Source organism: Urocampus carinirostris, chromosome 1 (genome assembly GCF_059441175.1).
Source record: "Urocampus carinirostris isolate Australia breed hairy pipefish chromosome 1, RoL_Ucar_1.0, whole genome shotgun sequence".
NCBI lineage: Eukaryota > Metazoa > Chordata > Actinopteri > Syngnathiformes > Syngnathidae > Urocampus > Urocampus carinirostris.
In genome coordinates, this window is record NC_142349.1 from 34,782,754 (window position 1) to 34,808,350 (window position 25,597).

A 25,597-nucleotide genomic window follows, 5' to 3' on the forward strand; every position below is an offset into this window, starting at 1 on the left:
TTTGCTTAATTGCACACGATCTGTCACTGCGAGTCCGTGAACCGGGGATGGGAAAGGGGGTAGAGGGGCCCACAACATCAGCTCATCGCCTTTTACGGCCATCAGGAGAAACTCTTCCTTGTTACTTCTCTGGGCAATTCAATGTTTATGCGACTCGTGTTTATTTTCAAGTAATGGTTGATTATTATAATTTTTGTAATGACCAACTCTGACAACAATTACCCACCCACTTACACCTGAATAGGTCATGCAATTAAAGATATACGTATGCATATATAGATATTTTATCAAATACTCAGAAACCTAGTTTTGTTCCTACCTCACAGACTGACATTTCTTAATAAGAAATGATGCACCTATGAAGTTAAACATGGGGTTCTAAACTACAATTTTAGGTCTGAACCTTTTTAATCAGCCTACATTATCATTGGATCATGCCAGGATGATCAAAGTGAACTACCACAGGGAGCCTCTGGGAATGCTGTGGACTAGATTTACTTTCAAATACTGACATTCTCAGGTTTAGAGGTGCTCGTATGAAGAGGTACCACTGTGTAAAATAATTATTTGTTCAAATCCCCCTTCTAACACCCAGCACCTTGAGTACACCTATTTATTTCAGAGCTCTGCCCTTCACCCATTGTCTCACCTTCCCCCTGGTTACTATCTGATGCATCTGTCAATCAAATTGTGCTATGATGGAATAAGTGCGAGTGGAGATCATTACAGGGAAGCCGTGAGTGGGACGGGGGATGTTGGAGATGTGTGACAAGATGGAAATGCTGGCACAAATTGGCGGCAGGTGAGCCAGTCAAGAAGAGAGAGCGCAGATCGATGAATGCGGGTGGTGAGAAGCTTCATCTATAATTCAGAAAGGCCACAAGGAGATCCAGATTGCATTTGACTTGAGATGTGCGCTGGTGTTTGTGTGAGTTTTCCAAATGGTTTATCTGTAATACGTTTATCTGCCCACAGGCAGGCTATTCAATTTTTTTTCTGGTGATCACATAATGTAATAGATGTTACCCATGGATCCTTGTTGTTAACATTTGTTGAACCCACTTAAGACAGATCCATACAGACAGCTCCGTTTCTGTATCATTGGTTGTGAAATAAGGACATTACTTAAATCAGTAGTCCTCAACCTTTTCTTACCATGGACCGACCTAATGTCTGATAATATTCTTGTGGCTTGCCCCAATAGTAACATTAGTAATAATAATAATAAAAATAATAAAAATAATAACTATGATAAGCATAAATCCACTGTAATCACTCGACCACTCGGCATGGGGATGACCAATGAAAAGGCATTAGGTTTTATCTCATTATCACACTGGGTTCATTGCTCGTTCATCATAATGATCAGTGTTATCAAACCAACAAATACTTTTTCTCATAAAAAATCTCGAGGTACAACCTCCTTTGAAAATGTTCATTAATTATTACACGGCACCAGTTAAGAGTGTTTTTGTTTTAAGCTTAAACGACCATGTTGCCTGTATTGACATTTTTTCAAATTTAGGCTAAGAAGATAATACAGGCTAGTAAGTTAATAACCTTGCTGTAAGTTTGGTTTTTGGTATATTCTTCTAGCTTCTTTTTCAAGTATTAATATATTTTTCTGTTTTTTCGGGATAATTAATACTTAATATTAGCAAAAACTATCTACCGGTGGAATTGATTATAAAAGAAAGCGACGCCATTGAGTAATGGCATGCTTTTGTTTGCAAAGATCTGGCAACTTTCTTGCAGAACAGTATTTCAAAATACAGTACTGATGTACTGTAGATGACTTATATAAAAGAGGTGGTTTCAAAATATAAATGTAATCAGCAATAATTACGAAAATAACACAGACACCACATGTGACACCAAATTTTCTGAGTACCTCATAGTATTGCATACATGCCTACCTTTTGACATTAAAAAGTGGTAGATGTTATCAAGCATTCTATTATTATGCACAAAACATGATCCGTCTCCTGAATATAAAAAAAACAAAACAAAAAAAAAACAAAACCATGTGCTTGTTTAAAACCGGAAGTGGCAAACTTTTACCAAAAACAAAAATATAATGCGATCGTCTCGAGTAAATACTTTTTTCTAATAATTCAAATTTGAAAGAAAAAAATGGTAGAAACTTTTTTTGAAACTGTAGGCATTTTTAAGGGAAAAGGCGGTAGTCCAACGCAGTGGTCGGCAACTACTTGGCCGTAGACTCTGCAAGACCTGGGTTGTTTGGTAGCCAGCCGTGCAGAAAGAACACAGTAGCCTTATTTTTTACTAATACTACCCCCCAAAAAACTCAGATTTTGGGTGTGTGTGTCATACGCAAGGCTTGCACACACACACATATATATATATATATATATATATATATATATATATATATATATATATATATATATATATATATCTGTGTGTGTGTGTGTATATATATATATCTGTGTGTGTGTATTTATATATATATCTGTGTGTGTGTGAATAATTGCTGATTACTATATAAGAGCAATGATTAATCAAAGCAGAATTTATGCTCCGCATCAGATGCAATTGTGGGGTGAGAATGCCAAATCCTAACCACTGGGCCATTATAAGTGTAGATGACATAGGAAAAGGCATTGCATTTATCTTTGCTCATGGTGTCACATTGTACAACATTGTAATGGAGCCTTTTGGGAAAAAGTGCAGCCAAAACAAAATTGTGCAATGTGGTACTGTGAATAAAAATAGTGATGTTGAGATAAAAGCTAAAGCCTTTTCCTGTGTCAACTACCTCTTTAGTGGTCTGTTGAAAATGCAGAGGATGTACGCTTACTATTATTATTATTTTCTTTTGTATTGTTATTGTTATTTTTACTCATGTAATTATTGGGATTGGCCTTGAGATTATCGTTAGACATTAAACTTGTCCGTGGTACAGAAAAGGTTCCAGGCCATTGATCTAACGCATATATCCGTAGCGCTGGTGAGTATGGTAATGGTTATTTGATTTTTGGTGAATTGATAGTTCTGCCCGCAACATGAAACAACATAACTGTAGGAGGTAGAAGAGTAGGCAACCTCATTTTGTGTCTAGACAGTTGCTTTAATCATTTATGATTAGTGAACGTGCGTGCGAGTGTGTATGTGTACATGCTGTCTTACTCTGGGTTGCTGTTGCCCAAACACTCGAGGTGGAACTTCTCCCCCTCGCGAGGTAGATCGCTCTCGGGCACTAGCTGAACGTTCGGGGAATCTGTAAAAGGAAACACACACACACACCAAAAATCTTATGTAACTGCGGGACTGAAATGGGTGCAGGCGTGAGCACCACAGAGATTCTCTCGTTCAACCGTATCGCCATCTACTCGCAGCTGCCAGCTGCCTCCCACTATGACATAAGCGGCCCCGCCACAAAGACAAAAAGCAACACTTGGGAGGGACCACAGGGTGGCAGCGTTGTTAGATGAAATCAAACACACGAAGGTAGTGGTTCTCAAATGGTGGTACTAGGACCCCTGGGACATGAAAGCACTTGAAGGGGTATCTGACATTTAGAAATATACCTTAATGTACAGTTATCTATATGCTATACCAATTTCCATCATACCTAGTGTTCTGCATTCTGATTGTCTAAAGTTGAGGTTGGAATACTAAAAAAAGGAATATATATATATATATATATATATATATATATATATATATATATATATATATATATATATATATATATATATATATATATATATATATATATATATATATATATATATATATATATATATATATATATATATATATATATATATATATATATACACACATACATCCGTCATCTGCACCGCTTATCTTCAGTCGGGTCATGGAGGTGCTGGAGCCCATCAGCTATCTTCAGGCATTGGGCAGGTTGCCGGCCAGTCGCAACGCACACATGGACACACAACTCACTCGCTCATTCACACCTAGGGACAATTTGGACCAGCCAATGAACCTCGCATGCATGTACAGGAGATTCGATCTCATGACCTTAGAACTGTGCGGCGGACACGCTAACCATTCATCAACCGTGCCAACCTATATGTGGCTTCAGAACCGTTTGTTACTGACCCCCTGTTTAAAAAGTTCCTAAAAGATTAGGTGGGGCTATAGAAAAATTACAGGTACAGTAAACATTACTTTTATTTTAAATGAATGATTGAACCTGTAAAAAGAGTTAGTTCCTAGGTTTTGATGTATATTACGAGAGTTAAATGTATGTATAATAATTGCTAAATACAATTAAGAGACCTACATAACAGATTGCATGCAATTGTTTCTTTTTGGAACATAAAGCAAGGACTCGCTGTACAATATATATATATTTTTTTAACTTATAATTTCACCAGTTTTAATAGAAACATAATTTTTGAAATGACCAACACTTTTGTCATTTTAATAATTCCACTGTACTATTCATTTTATTGTTTAGGTAAAATATAATTGTTATTTAAGTATAATTGTTCTTATTTTTAATAAAAATGATTTAAATATATATTTTAGGAGATTTATTTTACTACAAAAATAATAAAACATGTAGCAAAATAAGGAAAAATAGTAAATGAAGGGGACATTGCGTATTATTTATTGCCTCCTAGAGGTAAATAAAAAAACATTCATTCACAAATAACGGATTTTAATAATAAACAGCGGTTTGGTCACTTTGGGTCTATGAAGTTTGTATTTTTCTTTGTGATTTGTAACACTTTTTTCAGTTTTACTACACAATACACTGACATCTAGTGGGCAAACATGACACTATGCTTCTTTAGGAAAAACAAGACCTAAAATGACCAAAATGACCTGCCAGTGGAAAAAGATACCTACACAAAACTTGGAGCGCCTGCTCGCTCCTCTTGTCTCCCGGCGCAAGCGAAGGGTGGTCCACGGCGCAGGTGACCAACTGGTTGTCGTCCGCGCGGCCCACCTCAAGGGTCAACTCGCTGCTCACATTGTAGGTGGGCTCGTCTGGCACCGATTCCACCACATCCGGCCTCCCTGCAACCAGAATCAGGGGTCAGGGGCAGTAAATGGGGTGTATTTGGATTACCTCATGTCAAAGTTTCTGAATCTTCTGATTTGAGTTTTTCCTTTCCCTCATGCAGGTTGCAAATCAGGGGATGTTGTAATTGTGGCCTGTGCAGCCCTTTGAAACTCTTAAGGGTTCAAATAAATGTACCTTAAACTGACTTGACTGCAAATCTAATGGGTTGCAAAATTAAAGGAAGGAGGAATGGTTCTCAAATGGCATTTTAAAAACACGACAATTACATTACTTTTTAATACCTCAAATTTCATTTTGTTCACCTCCCTTGGACCACAAACGCCATACAGCACTAGTGTCAACTAATTAGAATGTTCTACTTTTTGTGCCGCTGCGGCACAACGGCAGCGGGCATTTGTTCCCATTAAATGAAAAATGTGTTTGGTGCGCAGCAACGTCGCACACCCCTGGGTGTTTTGTTCCCCAATCCATCACGACACGCCTCATAGCCAGCTCACCTAACAATGGCTTCACACACCGGCCATATCGCCCCTCCTTTTAAGTGCTGACATATTTGGCAAACAAATAAATGAGTCCGAAATACAACAACTAGTTGTTAATTTTAGGTATGGACAAGTAAAAAGAACAAAGGCAAGCACCATGCAGTCAAATAATTAACATTGTGACTAAATGTCACCAGGCAGGATGAAGTGGACTTCGCTTTCGATTAAACTACTGGTGTAGCCACTTGTCACATCCCATCGATTGGAAATGTTTTGTTCACTAGCGATGACTTTATTGATCGTAGGGATACGGTCAACAAGTCCTCACAAAATAATTAGCAAGGACGGCAAGGGCTATCTTGTTCAAGGGTAAGATAGGTTAAAAATGGCATTTGGGTAGCTTGTATTATTAAAGTTGACATCCAAAAACCATTGGTTAACTGGTGGTGTTAATTATTAAAATACACAGTGAGCTCCTTTTATTTGGAGGCCTTTGAGTCCAATACCTGGTTAAAACAGAACAGAAGAGGCAGAGATAAGGATTTTCTGCCACCCGGCGAGAATCAATAATGTTAACAGAGTCTTTTGGGTTTCATTCCATGAACATTTTTGTTCTAATGATGGTGAAACACACTCTGTTTACACCATATACTAAGTGTTAAAACTGTTTGACTTATGGCCTGTTGGCATTGTAATAGCACACAATTGATGTGACAAACCAAATTCAAGTCCTTAACCTTATCATCTACCCAAAACTGCTGAGAGCTAAAACAATGCAATTCCGACAAGTGGCTGGGCATAACCGTAGATTGGAAACCTGAATTTCACAGACTAGTTGAGACTCTTTTCAACACTAAGGCACTAAAAAACATCACTTCCCAAATGTACTCGTGAGTAGTTGTCATTCAGGTGTTGAATAAAAATGACCACGGCAAACAATTTCAAATCTTAAGTAGAAGAAAACAAAAGCACGCTCCAAAATAGAATAAAACCTTAACTATTTTAGCCAATGTGATTCAAATTTAATGTAACAGTGGTTGAACAGTCAAGTTTATATATATTAAATGTAATCAAGTTCTTCACAATAATAAAAATATATAATTCCTTTTTACGTATAATATCCGTTCCTAAGAATTTGGTACGGCACAGCAGTGCTGTTTCACAAGACCCTACGCATCAAATGAAAATGTTAAAAAGGCGAGCAACAAAGTCATGACGCTGATCCCCAAGCACTGCAAACCTTTCACAGAGGGTGAATTTATTAAAGACTGTTCAAAGAAGGCCAGGCTGAACAGTCGGCCCTCGCACATTTTCAGTTTACCAATCTGGCACGCTTTCTGAAACAACAACAACCCTGGTTTAGACTGTCAAGGGGACAGGATTAAGATAAACTCTGGATTTTTCAGCCTTATTTTCCGTCTGTTTTCTCAATTGTGTCTTAAAGTTGTTGTTTTTGAATTGTTTGTAACCGAGTATTTAGATAAACGGTATTGTAACCGAGGATTTGGAAAAAACAAAAGGAAAAAAATAAAAAGTCAGGAAATCAGTCAATTTATCTCAAATTAAAAGTAAAATGAATGCATTTTCAGGATCAAAACACTGCATGTTAATTGTGCAAATAAATACAATTAAGATTCAGTGCCATCTATATATTGTGGTAAAATATGAATATTTTTCTTGTACAGCTAACATAAAAAAATAATGCTTACCTAACTCCTCTCAACCACTAGTGTAGGAAAGTTCAAGGCAGTCGCTCAATACATATTTTTAGGATAGAAAATATCATCCAACTCTTGGCTGGGGAAAAAGTGCTTTCAAAATGTATAACAGAGGGTTGATTTAGAAGGACATCTGGAAATGGCTAAACTCTGATTATAATGGCCTCTTCAGAACTTGAAATGTCTTTTCCACCACTTTGGTAACTCTAGTCACGATTGCTATTAAACTTCAAGTTTCCAAGGTAACAAATGTCCTGGGTCCTGATGTTCAGAACACTGATGAGGTATTAATAAATGTAATGGGGAGAGATTTAACGTCCACACGAAACAAAATTCAAACCCTTCAATGGTCAGCGTCACTCAATTACATGAACTTACTACAGGAAATATATCATATGACACAGTAAGTACGTAATTTGGCTTAGGCAAAACTACCAATGCATTCAGTTTATGTGGAAGGTAAAAGAAAAAAATGGTATGCAGTACCGGAGTACATTCCTGCAGCACGACAATTCTTACCATCACGACTGAAACAACATCGGCAACATCAGCGGCAGTTTGCCCTGAGGCAGTTCTAGCGACTGTATACTGTATGTAGTATACCACAACTAAAGTAAGAGTGTTTCAGTGAATGAGTACAGTATATAAAAGCGCTATATAAATCACATGCAATATTGTTAATATTATATCATTGCATTGATAAAAATGATCATTTTTCGCCTCAACATCACACAGTCTGTCACAACAAACGTGCCTAAACTACAGCCCGGGAGCCATTTGTACAATTCATTTTTACAGGCCCAAGGAATACACCCTATTTTCGAAACAATAAATCCATCTATCCATTATCTGCACCGCTTATCCTCTGTAGGGTTGCAGGGTTGCTGGAGCCCATCCCACCTATATTCGGGCAATTGGCAGCGGACACCCCGAACTGGTAGGCAGTCAGTGGCAGGACACACAGAGACAGACAACTCACTCGCTCATTCACACTGAGGGTCAATTTGGACTGGCCGATTAACCTGACATGCATGTTTTAAGAAGGTGGGAGGAAACCCACGCAAGCACGGGGAGACCATGCAAACTCCACACAGGAAGGTTTGATCCCATGACCTCAGAACTGTGCCACACACGCGCCAACCACTGCACTGCCGTGCTGCCCGGAAAAATAAATTATACTATTTTATTTCTTTCTAAATAAAAAGGTTTGCTGTTTTTGTGACCTATACTCAGGGACAATTTATGTATGTTTAACTGCACCTTGGATTAGTTATTATTACTTAACAGACGTCACAGGCTGCGATAAAAAGGCACTCTAGACTTACATATAGTAATGACCTTGGCTAAGGGCCCGGTCACACAGCCGTTAGCGTCTGTATCGCGGGTAAAATTTTGTGATTTTTTTTGCCCGTGGCCAACCCGCTGTTCATCGGTGGTATGCCCGCAAAACAGACGCCGGCGACTGTTCCGCTCCCTCATCGCGTCATTTCCGCGTCATTTCCGCTTGTGGACCACGGGTATAAAAGCTGCCGAGCCGGTGTTATGCCGAGAAATGCATCCTTGCCGAGATTTGCATCCCCTCGCTACTACAACCACTTTTACCTCGTTTTATCTCACTTTTAGGGAATTTTCACTTTTGAGCAGGTAACATGTTTATTTTGCCTTTTTCTATTGAAATCGCTCGTATTGAAACTGTTACGCACTCTACCATAAAGCTTATTTCTGCATAATAAGCTTTACGGTAGAGTGCATAACAGTTCTCGGAAGTGATTTATATACGGTGAAGATCAAGATTTCAAGCTATGGCACCGAAGAAGCCAATATGTTATTATTGTAATAGTTTTTCATTTTTATTTTATTATCTTGTTATGAAATGAAAAGAAATGTCAAGAAATAAAAATGGATTAAGACGAGGTCACTACGGTGACGGGGATCCATGTCCACCCCTTGACGTCTCGAGCACAACTGACGTGTGCTCGGCAAATCGCGCTGTACATACACGGAGAAAGGCGTTTGACCGTCACACGCGTAACACGCTAATTTCACGTAATAACACCGCGATACAGGCGCAGAACATGCTATGACCGTGCTCCACCCACGATTACCTCTAGGAGGCGATTTCGCGTCCTACCCACGTGTAACCACGCCCCGGCCGTGATTCAGCCTCAATACGCCTGTGAAAGGCTGGGTGACCTGGCCCTAAAGTTTTGAGCAGCGCAAAACTTTTTCGCGCGGCCAACCGCGTGTGAATTTCCGACCACGAGTAAAGCACTGCTGTATCTCGTCTATATGGCGATATCAAAGCGTCCAACAGCGTCTGCTTCACGGGCAGAAATTTCTGGCCGTGATTCAGCCTCGATACGCGCGTGAAAGGCTGGGTGACCTGGCCCTAAAGTTTTGAGCGGCGCAAAACTTTTTCGCGCGGCCAACCGCGTGTGAATTTCCGACCGCGAGTAAAGCACTGCTGTATCTCGTCTATATGGCGATATCAAAGCGTCCAACAGCGTCTGCTTCACGGGCAGAAATTTCTGGCCGTGATTCAGCCTCGATACGCGCGTGAAAGGCTGGGTGACCTGGCCCTAAAGTTTTGAGCAGCGCAAAACTTTTTCGCGCGGCCAACCGCGTGTGAATTTCCGACCACGAGTAAAGCACTGCTGTATCTCGTCTATATGGCGATATCAAAGCGTCCAACAGCGTCTGCTTCACGGGCAGAAATTTCTGGCCGTGATTCAGCCTCGATACGCGCGTGAAAGGCTGGGTGACCTGGCCCTAAAGTTTTGAGCAGCGCAAAACTTTTTCGCGCTGCCAACCGCGTGTGAATTTCCGACCGCGAGTAAAGCACTGCTGTATCTCGTCTGTATGGCGATCTCAAAGCGTCCAACAGCGTCCGCTTCACAGGCAGAAATTTCTGGCCGTGATTCAGCCTCCATACAGAGGCAAATGGCTGTTTGACCGGGCCCTAAGACTGCACAGTGCCTTGTCAAAAAATCATACCGTAAGCATTTTTTGCAAAAATGGTTTAATCACATGGCCCAATTATCTTTCAAATGTTATCATGGTATAGATATCAGGGGTCTCCAACTTTAAGGACAACTGAGGTGCCCGCCGACCTGTTCTGAAAATAGCTCACCAGTACTGCGTCATTGTTATTTTCTATTAAAATAATATGTTTAATGGTTGACTGAGTCTATTTATCCCTACTTGCAACAATTAACCTGGTAATAACATACTCACAACATAGTTATAACATGATATGTTCTCACTTTAGAAATGTACACCAAACTGGGTGCTCTAATTAGTAACAAAAAACATCTCTGGCCTCAAGAAAGGTGGAGACGCATGGAATACAGTATATAAGGAACACATCGAGCGGCATTGGTGTTAAACTTGGCACAGAAAGGGTCACCTGTGGGAAAGGGGTACCTCACCCACAGGGGCAATTTATGTAAATTAATTCCACCTTACAATCATGTTTGCGTAGTGTGACTGTTAGAACGGAGCAACTTCTATTCCCAAATATACAGGAAATTACATTTGACATAGCTAGTTAAAAAAGAAGTATTAATATGTGTGAGTTTTTTGGGGAAGTTTTTTTCCTAAACAAATGTTTTTTTACATTCCAAAACAAGGAAAATAATAATAATGATGATGATGATAATAATAATAATAATAATATGGTCAACTACATAAAATAAGAAGAAATACTTGCGTTCTCACTTTATAGTTGATGTCAACGGATTATTTGTGAACATTTAAAATCATCACATCAACTTTTAAAAATAGTCAACTTAAAGCATTTTTTGGTTTTGGTTCTAAATCTGAACTTTGATTTTGAACAATAAGTATCTGTATCAGCAAAATGGTTTAAGGATTTTTAGAAAAGCGGTGCAGATAATTGATGGATGGATAGAAGTTTTATAGTAAAAAAAAAATGCTTCATGTGTGTGTTTGGTGTGTTAAATTAAGATCAACGAATACCAAGTGGCACTTGTGACTTCCAGTATATGTAAAAAACAAATCAACAACAATCTTCTACAGTTAATTTTCGAACCACCAACACCAAAACAAAATCCCCACTTCCAGCATGGGTTTTTTAATGACCTTTTTGCCGTTTCTTATCAACAGAATGAACTGCCATTCACTTGAATTGGCTATTGAGGACCAAAGATGAACTAACATTCATTTTATAAAAAATACAGGTTACTAAAGTTAACTTTCACTCTAAAATCCCAATTTCACCTCTTTTACAGGATGGATGATGAATATTTTGGGGGCAAGCTATTTTTGCTGTTCTCTCATATTAAGAACGGCGAGTAGGCGGATGCTTGTACTTGGGAAAGGGACAACACACTGTGCTGGTTTAAAATAATCAAATCCTCCAAAGAGTCCTCGCCATCAAAAGGGATTACGTCTGATTTATGAAGTCATCTTTTTGCTTAATTAGTCACGTTAGCAGATTAGGATGGCGAGAAAAGAAAAAAAAGTGCTACAATTATGTGGTTTGAGACCACTGCGCTTATTTTTACTTTTTATAATTACAAGCCTCTCGACCCTCCGAATAAAAAAAACCTTCCCACAGCGGGGAAAAAGCTGCATGTTGGTTTTGTCTCAGAAAGTTACAAAATATTCTTTTTTATTTCATTTTTTAATATATTCTAGAGGAGAGATCAGGCGGTGCTGATCTACAACATGAGGTCAACAGAAGCAAAGCATTTGACCGTGGAATCCAGATGGTTTTGTTTTGTTTTTGCATCACGGCCAAGAGAAAGTCGTTCTCATGACTTTGAGTATGAAGGATGTGAAGTATTTTAAGCCGTTTTCTGAACACTAACTGCCGTTCTCCCAAAACCCAACACACATATTTTGAAACCAAGCAGCTGGGAAAAGAATACTTTGATCCGTCAAAGAGCAGCGAGATGTGAAGCGTGAAAAGAGAAGCCAAGAGAATATTGACGGCAAAACGTGTGAAGCTTTACATTTGGAAACGAATTACTTTGTGTTGTTATTTCTCTTCTAAGATGCTTTTGTTCCGACATTGCCAACAGCAGACTTTGAGATTGAAGACGAGTTATTTATTTTAGGATTTATTACATGGGTGGTGGGATACGTCATTTAGAAAATTTAAACCTAATTCATTCTTTTAAATTTTGATAGATGAGTGTTACATAAGATTTTTTTGTATACCTTTTGCATCCTATTTGAAGTCAGATGTTATGGATGTACGTTATATCATTTTTTTCCATCACGTTTCTTAGTACGAATGATAATCATCATTTGAGAGTATAACTCACAATATTATTTTAGCCGGCATGTAACATCTTTGTTTGGGGTGTTTAATTGAATTGAATTGTTTGTATTATCAGTGGTATCAACATTGCGAAAAATGGGATGTGGCATAATGCCTATGTTAATATGCAGCCAAGGAATTAAGCCATATACAGTATATACAGTAAACGTTCCCGTTAAAAATGTTTAGGTCAGCCTTGTCCTTTTTGTTTTACTCATGTATGGATATTCTGCTCAGGGGTAGACCCATACGGGGGAAGCAGAAAAGGAGGCAAGGGTGCTCAAAATAAGCAAATATGTACTATCAAAACCAGGAACATAGACAAACTGTCACAGACAAAATCTCCAAACAAAATCAAATCTGACCATAGTACAACCTGGATCGAAGACCAAAATGGAAATGCAAGCAATTAGTAACAAATAAAAACAAGTGGGCTCAAAACAACAAACTAAATATCCAAACCAGAAACAGCAAACAAAAACCAAATCTGAAGTATCAATAACATCCATCCATCGATCCATTATCTGAACCGCTTATTCTCAGTAGGGTCGCTGGGGTGCTGGAGCCCATCCCAGCTATCTTCGGGCAGTGGGCAGGGGACACCCTGGACTGGTTGCCAGCCAGTCCCAGGGCACACGGATAACTCACTCGCACATTCACACTTAGGGACAATTTCGACCGGCCAATTAACCTGACATGCATGTTTTGAGAATGTGGGAGGAAACCGGAGTACCCAGAGGAAAACCCTCGAAAACACGGGCAGAACATGCAAACTCCACACAGGTGTATCAATAATAGTGAATATGAAAATGACCCAATAATGTGTCCTGTCAAAAGTTTCCTTATATGGGGTTAGGATAATCAAGGACAGGTGAGTGTTGATAGATAGATAGATAGATAGATAGATAGATAGATAGATAGATAGATAGATAGATAGATAGATAGATAGATAGATAGATAGATAGATAGATAGATAGATAGATAGATAGATAGATAGATAGATAGATAGATAGATAGATAGATAGATAGATAGATAGATAGATAGATAGATAGATAGATAGATAGATAGATAGATAGATAGATACAAATATACTTGATTCATCCCTGCAGGGAAATTCACATTTCCAGCAGCATCCCTGCACTGAGAACAGTACAATAATAAAGCAAAACATCTGGACATCTGTGCCCAGTTTCAAACCTGTTGCAGCCCTCTGGTGGAAAAAGTCAAATCACTGGTGTGCATAACTGCACACGGGCAGTTTACCTAATCCAGGATATTTTTATGCTGCAAAGATTTTTAGACTTGTAGCACAAAGTAGAATAATACACACAAATTATTTGCTAAAAAAGCCTTATGTGTATTGGTTGTTTTATCCAGGACATTTCTGTTTCATTAACTGCCCTCACAGCAAAAATGCAATATATACATTGTGGACGCTACACTTGTATTCATCCATATATAGCAGGGGTTTGCAACCCTTTTGAACATGAAAGCTACTTTTTTTGTATTTTTGTATTATTAGTATGTTGTTATACTGTTATTATTAGGTAATTACCAGGTTGTACTCATAGAAAAAGGGTCAAAATAAGCAAGGTCAGCCACTAATATATTGTTTTCGAAGAAATCAAAACTCTCAGTCTGCGGGCGACTGAAGTGCTCTTAATAGCCTACCTAGTGCCAATGAGAACCAGGTTGGGGACCCCTGATATACAGTATAGCGTGAGTCCATACTACTGGCAAGCCACGTACGAGCACATCCTGTAAACTTACTTTTTGGGCACGGAGGAAACAAACATTGTATTTCATTGGACATTCTGAGTGACATGAATGAAATCGTCGTGCTTTTAATGTCAAAAGTTAAATACAGAAACAACATCTTTTTGTGTAATTAGTTCACCCTTGTAATAGGAATTCTCCTGAACACCGCAAATAAGGGGTTATTTGTTTGACTCAAGGAACATAAACAAATTGATTTGCAGTGCCCCAAAAATCCTACATTGCATGCAATTGTAGCCTGTCAGCTAATTCTTTTTTAACAGTAAACTACCTAAATTGTTCCCTATTGTGCTCATAATTATGCCAGCCACATACTTTTTGGAATAATATTGGTGTTCTTGCTGCTTTTTCACTCTGATGAATGTGTCTGTGTTTGTATCCCTTAACCACTAGGATTGTAGGGGCTCCATTTCCTGTGGTGTGTCTTAGGCAAGTACAGCCTTGTTGCGCCCATCATTCTCCAGGCCAAGTATACCACCTATGAAACCTTTCTAAGGAACATACTACATGCTGTTGCTTCGTCAAACTCATCACTTTACCAGCAACATTGCATGTTTTCAAAAAGATTTGCGCATTGTTGCACTCATTCCTATGCCTGCCACCAATAATCCATGACGAAATGTTTCTATTTTTATTTGGATCACTCACTTATGACTTTTTCACTCATATAGTGAGATTTAACCTCGTTTTGCTGTTTTACCATGTACCATTTTAATAATGAGTACACTGACTTTTGCTTGGTTGTGATCATGACTATGCTTTCTGTTCAGTACCCTAGGACAACTTAATTTGGAATTTACTTAGTTTGTTATCCGTATTTATATAGAAGGAGCCTCTCGGACATAAGGTGACATCACATTGGGAGCCATTAAGTTTCAGTTTAGTTAGAAGTCCTCATTGACCAATCTGCTTCTGTTGTTTTGCCTTCAACCCTATTGTCTGTTAGACTCTTAACATACTTTTTTGTTTGTAAATAGTTTTAAAGTATTTTATTGAAATGCTAAACCCTTTGTGGATTCTGTTGATTGTTTTAGGTGCGGGGACAGACTCACTCTATTTTCATCGTGTTTCACTTCTGATCTCAACTCAGCACATTATTCTAAGAGGAGTTAAGGTACTACTAAATCGTGTATCACACAAATAAAAAGAAGAGAACTTGAGAGGGGAAATCATTCTAAACATGATGTTATCAACGTTTACTTCATCTCAAACTTCTGAATATGCTACAACATAATCTTTTTATCCTTTACAGTGCTCATGACTATGAGAACTTCCAACTATTAAAAAATGTTGCAGATTCTTCTTCAAACGGTATTATCGCTATATTAGCATCCATGCCTTTAAAAATGAGACCAAACCTTTTTCTACATTTTGCTCATTACTTTGCTAGATACTGTAATCCCTCGCAACTTTGTGCTTCCTGCATCCCCAGTGCATCGCGGATTGAAAACTTATCATTAAATAAAAATTGACGCGCAAATTGGCTTTGCGCCATAGAAATATGGGCAGCTGAAAATGCAAGTGCATCAGCAGCTTAAAAATCCGAGCCATTACGGATATCAAATCTCATACAAAGCGTGCCCAGCAAGCACATTCAACTTCGACACACATTTGAGAGTGTTAGTTTCTTATTCTTTTGCTGTTTTTGTTTGCATCTGTAGTGCTTGTGACACCCTCAAAAACAGTTTCCTATTCAATCTTTTACTGATTTTGGTGTCTGGTCCCCAATAACCACAGAAATTGAGAGATTACAGTTTACATTTAAAACAATATGTAACATATTTTGCTTCGGGGTTTTCCTACTGCAAAGCATTTTAGACAGGATGATATCTACTTTTGTTCCTTAGTGATCATGACTAACCATATCAGCTACATTTTTAATGCTTGCTCAGTCGTAGCCATGACTTGGCCAGTCGCGTAGCTTTTTAAATGAGTTGCTTTTCTCTCAACTGGATATCTCACAGGCCTATTTAAAAAAACATGCTGTATTGTGATCACAAGCCTCACTCAGGTTTAACGTGCGACATTAGCCACCCTTCAAGAGTTCCACATGTCCCACTTGGCCTTGTCCACACGATGACAACCTGGGGGCGATAATTCTCCCGTTTGAGCCTCAAGTGTAGCCATTAATCCCTATTATGCTCTATTGGGTAGTGGAAGGATGTCACTAAATGATCCATGGAGCTCTCACACCGTACAACTAATACACTCCTCACAGCTACTGGCCTTTCATTCTTCTCAATTACCACGTCACTCTTTTTTTCAGATACAGTGGTACCAATTTATAGGAGCACCTCTAAGCACAAGAACTTTGATATACGTTATATCTGAAAAAAAATCTTGCTCACTATATGTAGGAAAATCAAGGTAAGGAACAGTCCCAGAGGCGACCATTAGAGGCCACTTGAGACTGCTCACTGCTCATGACTGCTCACTGCCAACATCAGCCTGTCTAGTTTTCGTATGCAGACTACTACAAGCAAAAAAATATAACAAAAAAACTAGGCTGTAAAAATGTGTGTTTATATTCAATTAAAGTTATAGTAAATTTAATTTTTAGTGCATATTAAGTGCTTCGTTATCATCAACAGTCTCTTGACCTCATGCCCGTCAACCAGCGTCAATTGCTTCCCTATTAATAATTGCAAACCCTCCTGATCAAATGATGGTAAACCTTACAAACACAACGCGACACCAACTAACTGCAAGACAGACTATATTGAATCACAGTTCACGGATCCCTCAACCACCTGGGTGGTCAGGGCACCACTTCCTGTGCTGTGTCTTGTGCAAGTACAGCCTGGCAGCACCGATCCCTCTCCAGGTTGGCTTTTTGGGTTGGGGTTTGTTCCCCTACATGACCAGTAAGAGAAGTATCAGGATCTGGCTCAGATACAGCACCTTCATCATCTGGTCACCGTTGTTTTTTTTTACACTTTGCCCCACTTTGCCCTCAAATAAACTGATATCAGATCCTTAATCACTGGTGAATAAATATTTTGTTTCGAAACTTTGTAGAAAACCGCAACAATATTAGCAATCTACAATGTTATTCTCATCGTCTAACATTCGGATTAGAGTCGAAATGGGCAACACAAGATTGGTCTTTTGTTTTTTTCCCCGTATAAAAAATGTTACATGGCATACAAAATTTTGAATGATCAAAAACGGGGAATACATACGAGTTGGCAGGTATGCGAATTCTCTCGCTATTCTTTACAATTACAGTACCTTTTCATGATTTCTAACTGCGAACATTTGCTTGTTACGTGAGCAATTTGAGCTACGGGTACAATCCTGGAATGAATTAGGCTCGTATGAAGCGGTACCACCGTATGTTTTTTACACAGTCACACCGCCATCCTGATTCCTCTCCCCATTTTGTCAGCCTCACAGCTTCTAGCTAACTCCCCTCCTGTTGCGCTCTCCGCTCACTTCTTCTTGAGAAGCCGATCTCTCCATCCCCACGGATTCTTCTGACGACGTCACTCTTCTCTCTGAAAATTCACACTTTTGGTGGGGTACACGCTCACACTGCCTCACTTTAGGCACTAACACACAGGCTGTCACTCGCTGACATCACACATGCAAACACGCACGTGTTGTCATTCTCTCTTGGAAAGACGCTCACTCGCCACACTCATTCATCCATAAAGCGCAAACTGGCACACGATCTTCGTCACATCTTTGCTGTCACCTTCCTTTTCCAAGTTGACGTGTACACAGAACCTCATGCCTATAAATACACATAAACACGCTGGCTGTTGAGTCTTCCCGTCGACAGCATAACACAAATGCACATACGTGCACTTACGAGAGGATCGTGATGGGAAACTCGAAAAACAGAAAAGCTGATTGATGTTTTTAATTCTTTTGTATAAGAAAGTCTTAAATCCGATACCTTGGCAATACGTGAGGAAAAAAGATAACAAAAGCAAACCCACATTTTGTAGTAACTACACAAGTTATCTTTCATTGTCTATTTTCTTATAAAGGGATCATTTCATCCAACCAGTGTTGGAACCACGGGTCTAAAACCATTCTCCATTTGGACCCGGTGTTGTGGAATGCTCTGCCCCATGAGATTCAATCTGCAACCTCAGTAGAACTGTTTAAATCTAGGCTTGAAACACAATTCTATTATTTAGCTTATTACTGACCTCTATTTCACGTTGAAAATATCGGTGTATTATTTGTTATTACAACATCTGTTGCAGCATGATCATCCTGGAAGGGGGATTGCCTCTTGTCCCTTCTCAAGGTTTCTTAATTTTCCTCACGTTGAGGCTATTGAGTTTTTCCTTGCCCTCGTGTAGGTTTTAGATGGTGTAATAATAGTCTATAGTTTGCAATATTCTGTGGCATTATTTGTGGCCTCAAATAATAAATAAATAAACAGGTAGCCAAATATAGTACCTTGTTTATTACAGGGGTTAAGTTTCAAAATGAACTCCTGATATGCAAAATCCGTGAAGTAGAATTATTTACAATAATAATGCAATGAAGTCAAAGAACAAATGCTTTTTACAGGCCCAATTATTTTTTTAACAAATCAAAGTACTGTTTACTGTAAACACGTGTTTATCAATGACCAATAAAGACTATCTTCAGGACTGTTTAGCCAATCAGAATACAGAAAAATTTGCATGATGCGAAACAATGAAAAGATGGATTACAAGATGACCATTATTTGTACCACACTGATGAACTAACCAACTGATTCATTAGAAGTAAACTAATCATTGAAGAACTGACCAACTCTGACCAACCCATAGTAGCATGCTACAGACTTTCAAAATGGCAAACTGGGGAACAGCAAACTTTATTAGTAAACAGGTTAACTCTTAATATTGATTGTAAATATTTCAGTACATTTTGCATACCCGCAAAAGACTAATTGTCGAATCTGACATGATTAAGGAGAGAAAACTTTCACAAATTTAGGTCGGACAAAAATTGTCCAAATCCAATTTGTCAAAAAGGAAGCAAGGAATCTTCCATCTCTCTTTTGCTAGATTATCTGCGAGCCAAATCGACTTGGTTCTGGCGCTAAGAGAAAGAATAGATCATGTGTCTTCAGCTCAGCCACTTCTCCTTGCCTTCCACTTTGTGTGTCAATGGCATTCTTCTTTTGATGCATTGCGAACCATGTTTATGCCAAACATTGACAAAGCATCAGGAAGCAACAAATACCTGCCACTGCAAATGCACAACAAATGCTATTATGAAAACACTTTGAATATGCTTGAATGCGAAAATGATTCCCTATCAAGTAGTCATGAATACAGGACAGGCAGAGATGACACTATAAGTCTAAAGGCGCACTAACTCACTCGTATGTACGTATGTGACGTCATGGTCACGTTTCTCCAAAGACTTTCAACATTTGGTGGCAATGGTGCCACGCTTTGGCCTACCTCTACCAAAAGTCAAGTCAAGTCATGTTTATTTACATCGCCCTTTCTCACAAGAAGTCTTAAAGGGCTGCACAGACCACAGACTGGGATGGGGTTCCATACTCAGGAGTGCAACAGACTGCACTTCCTATAAAATCTGGACTTTAGCAGCAACCGTAACCCAAACCAAACACAGTACAAATTTCTGGAGCTATAGTTTTGCAATGATGGATTTGAACTACAATTCAATGAAGAAACTAATTCAACAGCATTCTGCAAAAAACATTAACTGACCCACTAACAAACATCAACCAGCCAACAGTCAATGACAAAGAGTAACTAGTGACTGACTATAGTGAGTTGATCTTTCCTGCTTGTTCTTGTTCATTTTTAAAGAAGTGTCCTTCACCCTCTCCACCCAAAATCCATTTAGTTGTATTTTTATCTTTTAAAACAAATAATATTTTTTCCATTTTATTTTTTTTTTCTTGAGTTTTTTTCTTTCTCAGGCCTTTTATTTTTTTTCCTGTATACAATTAATACATTTGACTAAAGGTTGAAAATTGCGTTTTCCTATAGAAATGTTGTGACCAATTTAATGTGGGAGAGAGATAGATAAAGAGATAAAGAGATAAAGAGAGAATGAGATAAAGAGATAGAGGGAGAAAGAGAGAATGGAATACAGGTGCAATTTATTGTGAGTGGCATCTGGCTTTAGTGTCATCCAGTGGACATATTTAAAACTGCAGCTCTTTTGCGCTTCTTTCAGCATTGTCTCGCGGCCAGGATCAAAACCCTTGGCGGGCCGCATGTTTGACACCCCTGCTATAGAATACAATTATAGAATAACATTAGGAAAATTGTGAATTCTAATGCAGATAGTGGCATCAGTATCGATACCAATCTTTATTATACGTACAATATTCAAAACGGTTTATGCAGTTTTAGGGTTGTAGGGCAACATGTTAGAATTTCAACCTAAAATATTAGGATTTTGGGGAAAGCAGGAAACTTTAAGTATGGCTGTATCTGGTATCAGTATCATTGACTACTTCAGAATATAGGTACAGGACTGAAAACAGCAGTCTCGAACAACCCTGGGCAAAATAAACCTTCTCTTCAGAATAAATAATAAATATGATCGCACTACAGCGGCTCATGTCGAGAGCCCTTGAGCTGACATGAAGCACAGCAGGTCAAAAGCCACGAGGTTGCAATTTTGTCGGAATATAACGTAAAAAAGCCGGTAAATGTGTATTTTCATGACATGGCCTCCAATTTCCCGCTGTTTATCAGTACCAAACCCTGGAGAGCGAGGCTTTCAACCTTGCCACTCGACCATTCATTTCGACATCTTCATATCCGAGCGGCTTTTTGCTGCCAGATTTGGGACGCTTATCCCAGCAAGATCCTCTTCCCGAATAGGTTTCTTTCAGTACCGTCTACAGAAAAAAAAGACTATTGACTAACCATTGATCTAAAAGCTGTAAAAGGAAAACAACTATCAACTAAGTAAAGCAACAGACACACAAAACAACCAAATCCTTATCATGTGTCTTGGAATGCTAGAAAAATAAATAGTACTACAGTGGTACCTCTACTTATGAATGACTCTACATACTAAAGTGTCGGGTTTCGAAGTGACTGAACAGGAAAATATTGTCTCTACTTACATAGTCAAAAATAGAGTACAGTGCGCGCCGCAATTTGCCTTTCCAAGAGTTTAGCAAATGTAAACAAACTGGACATCGCTTCAAATTTGCCGAGCAACCCAGTGCCCATGCGTGCTCCCAGTATGCTCTTCGTGTCACCGTTACAGTTGAGAGTTGATAGACAAGTAAGATGAGAGTTCATGGCAAGAAGCAGCATCATTCAATCAGTCAAATTTAAAGACATTTTAGCAAAATTACATGACGTGCCGGAATTTGTGGAAAGGAATCACCTGGAAAAAGTGTTGACAAGTCGGGATATCGCTACGTCTGCTTCGTGTATTTCTGATGGTTTGGCAAAAGCCGGCAAAAGCAGATGTCATTGGATACGTTTTTGAATGGCAAAAAGGTAAATTAATATTTTTGTTATTTTCTTTATTCTTTGTTTTTTATACTATGTGCCTCTCGTTGTATGTTTATTGTGCGGTGATCTAATTTAAACATGTATTTGTTTCATGTTTTGATGCTCTATTATGATTTATTAAAAAAATAACATATTTTTGTGAGGCTTGGAACGCATTCACATACAAAATGTGTCTCTATTTATGAAGTTTTAAGGTTACGAAGCTCTTCCCAGAACGAATTAAATTTGTAAGTAGAAATGCCACTATATTAATCACTTACTATTTACAAAAGTGTCTAAAATCTATGTAAGTAATGACTTAGTTATCAATATAATTTGAAAGAAAAGAAAATAATAATGTCAATAGTTAATATTCTCCAATACCATTTGCTTTTACCATAGGAAACACATTTTTGAAGGATTTCTAACATCAACTCTAAATTGTTGTTGTTCTTAAACTGTTGATACAAAATAATGTAATAGATTCCAGTTAGCTGGTTTGTTCATTAATCAGTAGACTATTTGACAAATTAAAATACTCTTTAAAAGAGTGAGTACTAGCCTAAGTATAATACTATGACTTAAAGGGACAATGTGTATTATTTAGCACCTTCTAGGAGGGAAAAAACATCCTTGATTAATTAGTTCCCCTCAAGGGAGCTAATATAGTTATCCGCTATGTTGCTTCTTCAGGTACCCGAAAAATTCAAAAAAGGCTGAAGTGAAATGATGCAGTTTGGTCACTTTGACTCTCCATAGTTTGTACTATTGTTTTTGCCTTGTATTACAGTACTCGTTTTCGGTTGCACTACTACAGAAGTTAAAACCCAAAATGTTGATAGTGCCATATTGCACCCCCCCCCAAAAAAAATCCAACAACATATGTTTAGAGCTGCAAAAATCTAAAAATAAAATAAAAGTTGTATATACGCTTTATAATAAAGGCAACACATACTCTTTATCAAAGGGTCCCTAACCCTTTTCAAGCTGTATTGTTACTAATAAGCGCAAAAGGCACCCAGTTTAATACGCATTTCTAAAAAAAAATAAAAATAAAAAAAAGACACAACTTCTGATATTACTATCTTGTTGTTATTTTATTACCAGGTCATTCATTGGAAGGATGTTTGAAAAGACTCAGTTAACCACTAATAACTAATTTCAATAGAAGATCACATTGACACATTGACACATTGACACAGCACAGATGAGCTATTTTGAGAACAGGTTCACAAGCGCCTCAGCCTTAGGGGACCCCTGCTATATATATATATATATATATATATATATATATATATATATATATATATATATATATATATATATATTATCCATTATCGAATATTTTTGATAAAGAGCCAGGTAGCCATTAGGTAGTGCCAAAGAGCCGCAAGCGCTAGTTGCTAGGTCCCATTTTACACAACACAGTGACTTCTTGTGGTCAAATATTGCACAGTGTCCCTTCAAAACGGGAATGTCAAACTCAGTTTGAGTTCTCAGGCAGGCCGGAACATTAAACAAATCTCAGTTTAATATTTTAGCTTACCATAGTATTTCTGTACTATGCTTTATGATTCGGCCTACTTTAGACGCCTATTGTATATATTATAATAATGGCTGACAAGGGATTTTTTTCAAAGCATAACACATTTTTTCAAAAACAATAGATAAACAAGGTTTTTTCATGTTTGACTTTGAATAGTTTACTGCTTTATTTTAACAGTTACACGAATCAAATTTTACATAAAAACCAACACACCACACCATACGAACTCAAGTGGGGGCTACAAAAAACATATATATATTACCTTAATTCCTCTACTGGTTTGAAATTTATCAAAAATAAACACAAAGTAAAAGTTATAGCCATGCGTCTGCATTATGATTAGACTTGAGATCAAACTACTAGACTAGGCCTACTTAAGCTGAGAGTGTAACATTTCTGCCTTCTTGCGGCTGGATAGAGCATTTTGTTTAGGTTTATTTAAAAAATCATAACTTTTGATGGAAATTACATAGAGACTTGTCCTGTTTTTTGACATACTCAGGCCGAGTTAAATCATCCAACAAGCCGGGTTCGCATGGTTGACATACCCGCTTTAAGATATTCAAGCAGTTAACCAGGAGGAAAATATATTTTTTTACATTGATCTTGTGAAAAGTTTTATTAAAAAAAACTGATAATTGAGGTGTAAACCATATTGTTGAAAACATACACAAGCTTGCACCAAGACATATGCATCTTGGTAGAGATATAGCAAGATGTGGGCGCACAACACACACAGTCACAACTTCACACTTCACAAACAATTCTCACCTTCGAGTTCCACATCCCCGCGGAACCATCGCAGCCTGGCAGGGGGTTTGCTGCCCGTGCTGGTGCAGGTCAGGGTGATGGTGCTGCCCTCCTGTACAGGGCTCTCTAAGCCGGAGATGTGAGGCTTATCTGGGACGCCTAGAGGCCACAAACAACACCAACAATGGTCAAACACAATCGAGGAAAAAAAAGCAAGCTATAAGTGCTGCAATTGAGATTCAGGACCTACAGTGGACAGCTATTCAAAAAAAAAATGCTTTCTTCTGCAGTACAGAGCACCTCAAGTATTGACTTTTCACTGTCATAACCATTACTTGCAAGGAATTTAATCAATCCCGCGATTTTTGACTTGACAGGGCTTTCCCAAAAATGCTTTTCCAAGCCTTCACAAAAGCCTCGTTCAGTTCTTCCTTATTTTTCTGTAGGGTTCCCTTCACATTCTTCTATTGGAATCAAAAATCTTCTTCAATTGCAGTGGTGCTAATAACAAATGGACAGAGGGCCAAATCAAATATATGACTGCAAGGCAAGAGCCAGACTGATGGAATGTTATGTTTTATAAATTAAGGAACTTAGTGAAAACCGAAGAAATAGAGTATATTACAATGTGATCAGATAGACCAATATTTTTAATGCCTTTTTCAGTAATGTTTCATTTTCAACGGACACAAAAAGACCACTTTCTTTTAGATCAACAAGCTTTTGGAAGCTGAGAGGTACTTTTTTATTACTGATTAGCGAGAGCTGTGGTGAGGGGCCCTCTCCTCGTGAGAGGTAAGAGAATTCTCCCACCGTGGTCCGCTGCGTGTCCTAAGAGGCGACTGAAGTGGAGGGAGCGAGGGGACTGGGGATCCTCTCCTCTCTAACTCTACTCCCTAAGAGACAGCAAGGCAAAGAAAGGGGGGCGGGAGACCGATAGGTCTCACAAACCCTAGTTATAGGGTCACTAAATGTGAGAGGATGTGGAAGTAAAGCGACTGAGTGGAAGAAAGAGGAGATCAGAAGGATGATGACTAAAAGGAAGGTTGATGTGTTAGCCTTGAGTGAAACAAAGATGAAATGAAACGGTGAATTACAGCTTGGAGGTATGTATGGTAGAAGGTCTGGAGTTACGGGTGGACATGCTAGAAAAGGAGTGGCTGTGATTGTGAGTGAGAAAGCAAAGGAAAAACTGGTGGAGTGGAAAGAGATATCTTCCAGATTGATGTGGGTGAGGTTGAAGTGGGGTGTAGAAGTATGGATGTTTATAAGTGCATATGGACCAGGTTAAGAAAGAAGCGCTGAGGAGAGAAAGGAGTTCTGGAAGGACTTGTCCGAATGTGTGGCAAGTGCGAAAGAAGGGTGGGAAGTGGTAATACTAGGTGACCTGAATGCTAGAGTGGGTGATAAAACGGTTGAAAATGTGATTGGTAGATATGGAGTACCAGGAGGAAATGAGAGTGGGAAGAAATTGATTGAGTTATGTGTGGAAAATGAGTTGGTGATTGGAAAAACATTGATTAAAAAGAGGGGTGTGAATAAGTATACCTTTGTCAGAGTGGA

General features: G+C 38.5%; 1 protein-coding gene across 3 annotated transcripts in view; it reads right to left on the reverse strand.

Annotated features, from left to right (window-relative positions):
- cadm3 (cell adhesion molecule 3) overlaps window positions 1–25,597 on the reverse strand; it is a 171,632-nt gene that overhangs the window by 24,203 nt on the left and 121,832 nt on the right. For all 3 annotated transcript variants that reach the window (XM_088336610.1, XM_088336601.1, XM_088336594.1), the window contains exons 5-7: window positions 24,056–24,193; window positions 4,849–5,019; window positions 3,151–3,241 (exon numbers count right to left, since the gene is read on the reverse strand). In XM_088336610.1, the coding sequence (XP_088192736.1) occupies window positions 3,151–3,241; window positions 4,849–5,019; window positions 24,056–24,193 (400 nt within the window). The remainder of the gene's footprint in view (window positions 1–3,150; window positions 3,242–4,848; window positions 5,020–24,055; window positions 24,194–25,597) is intronic.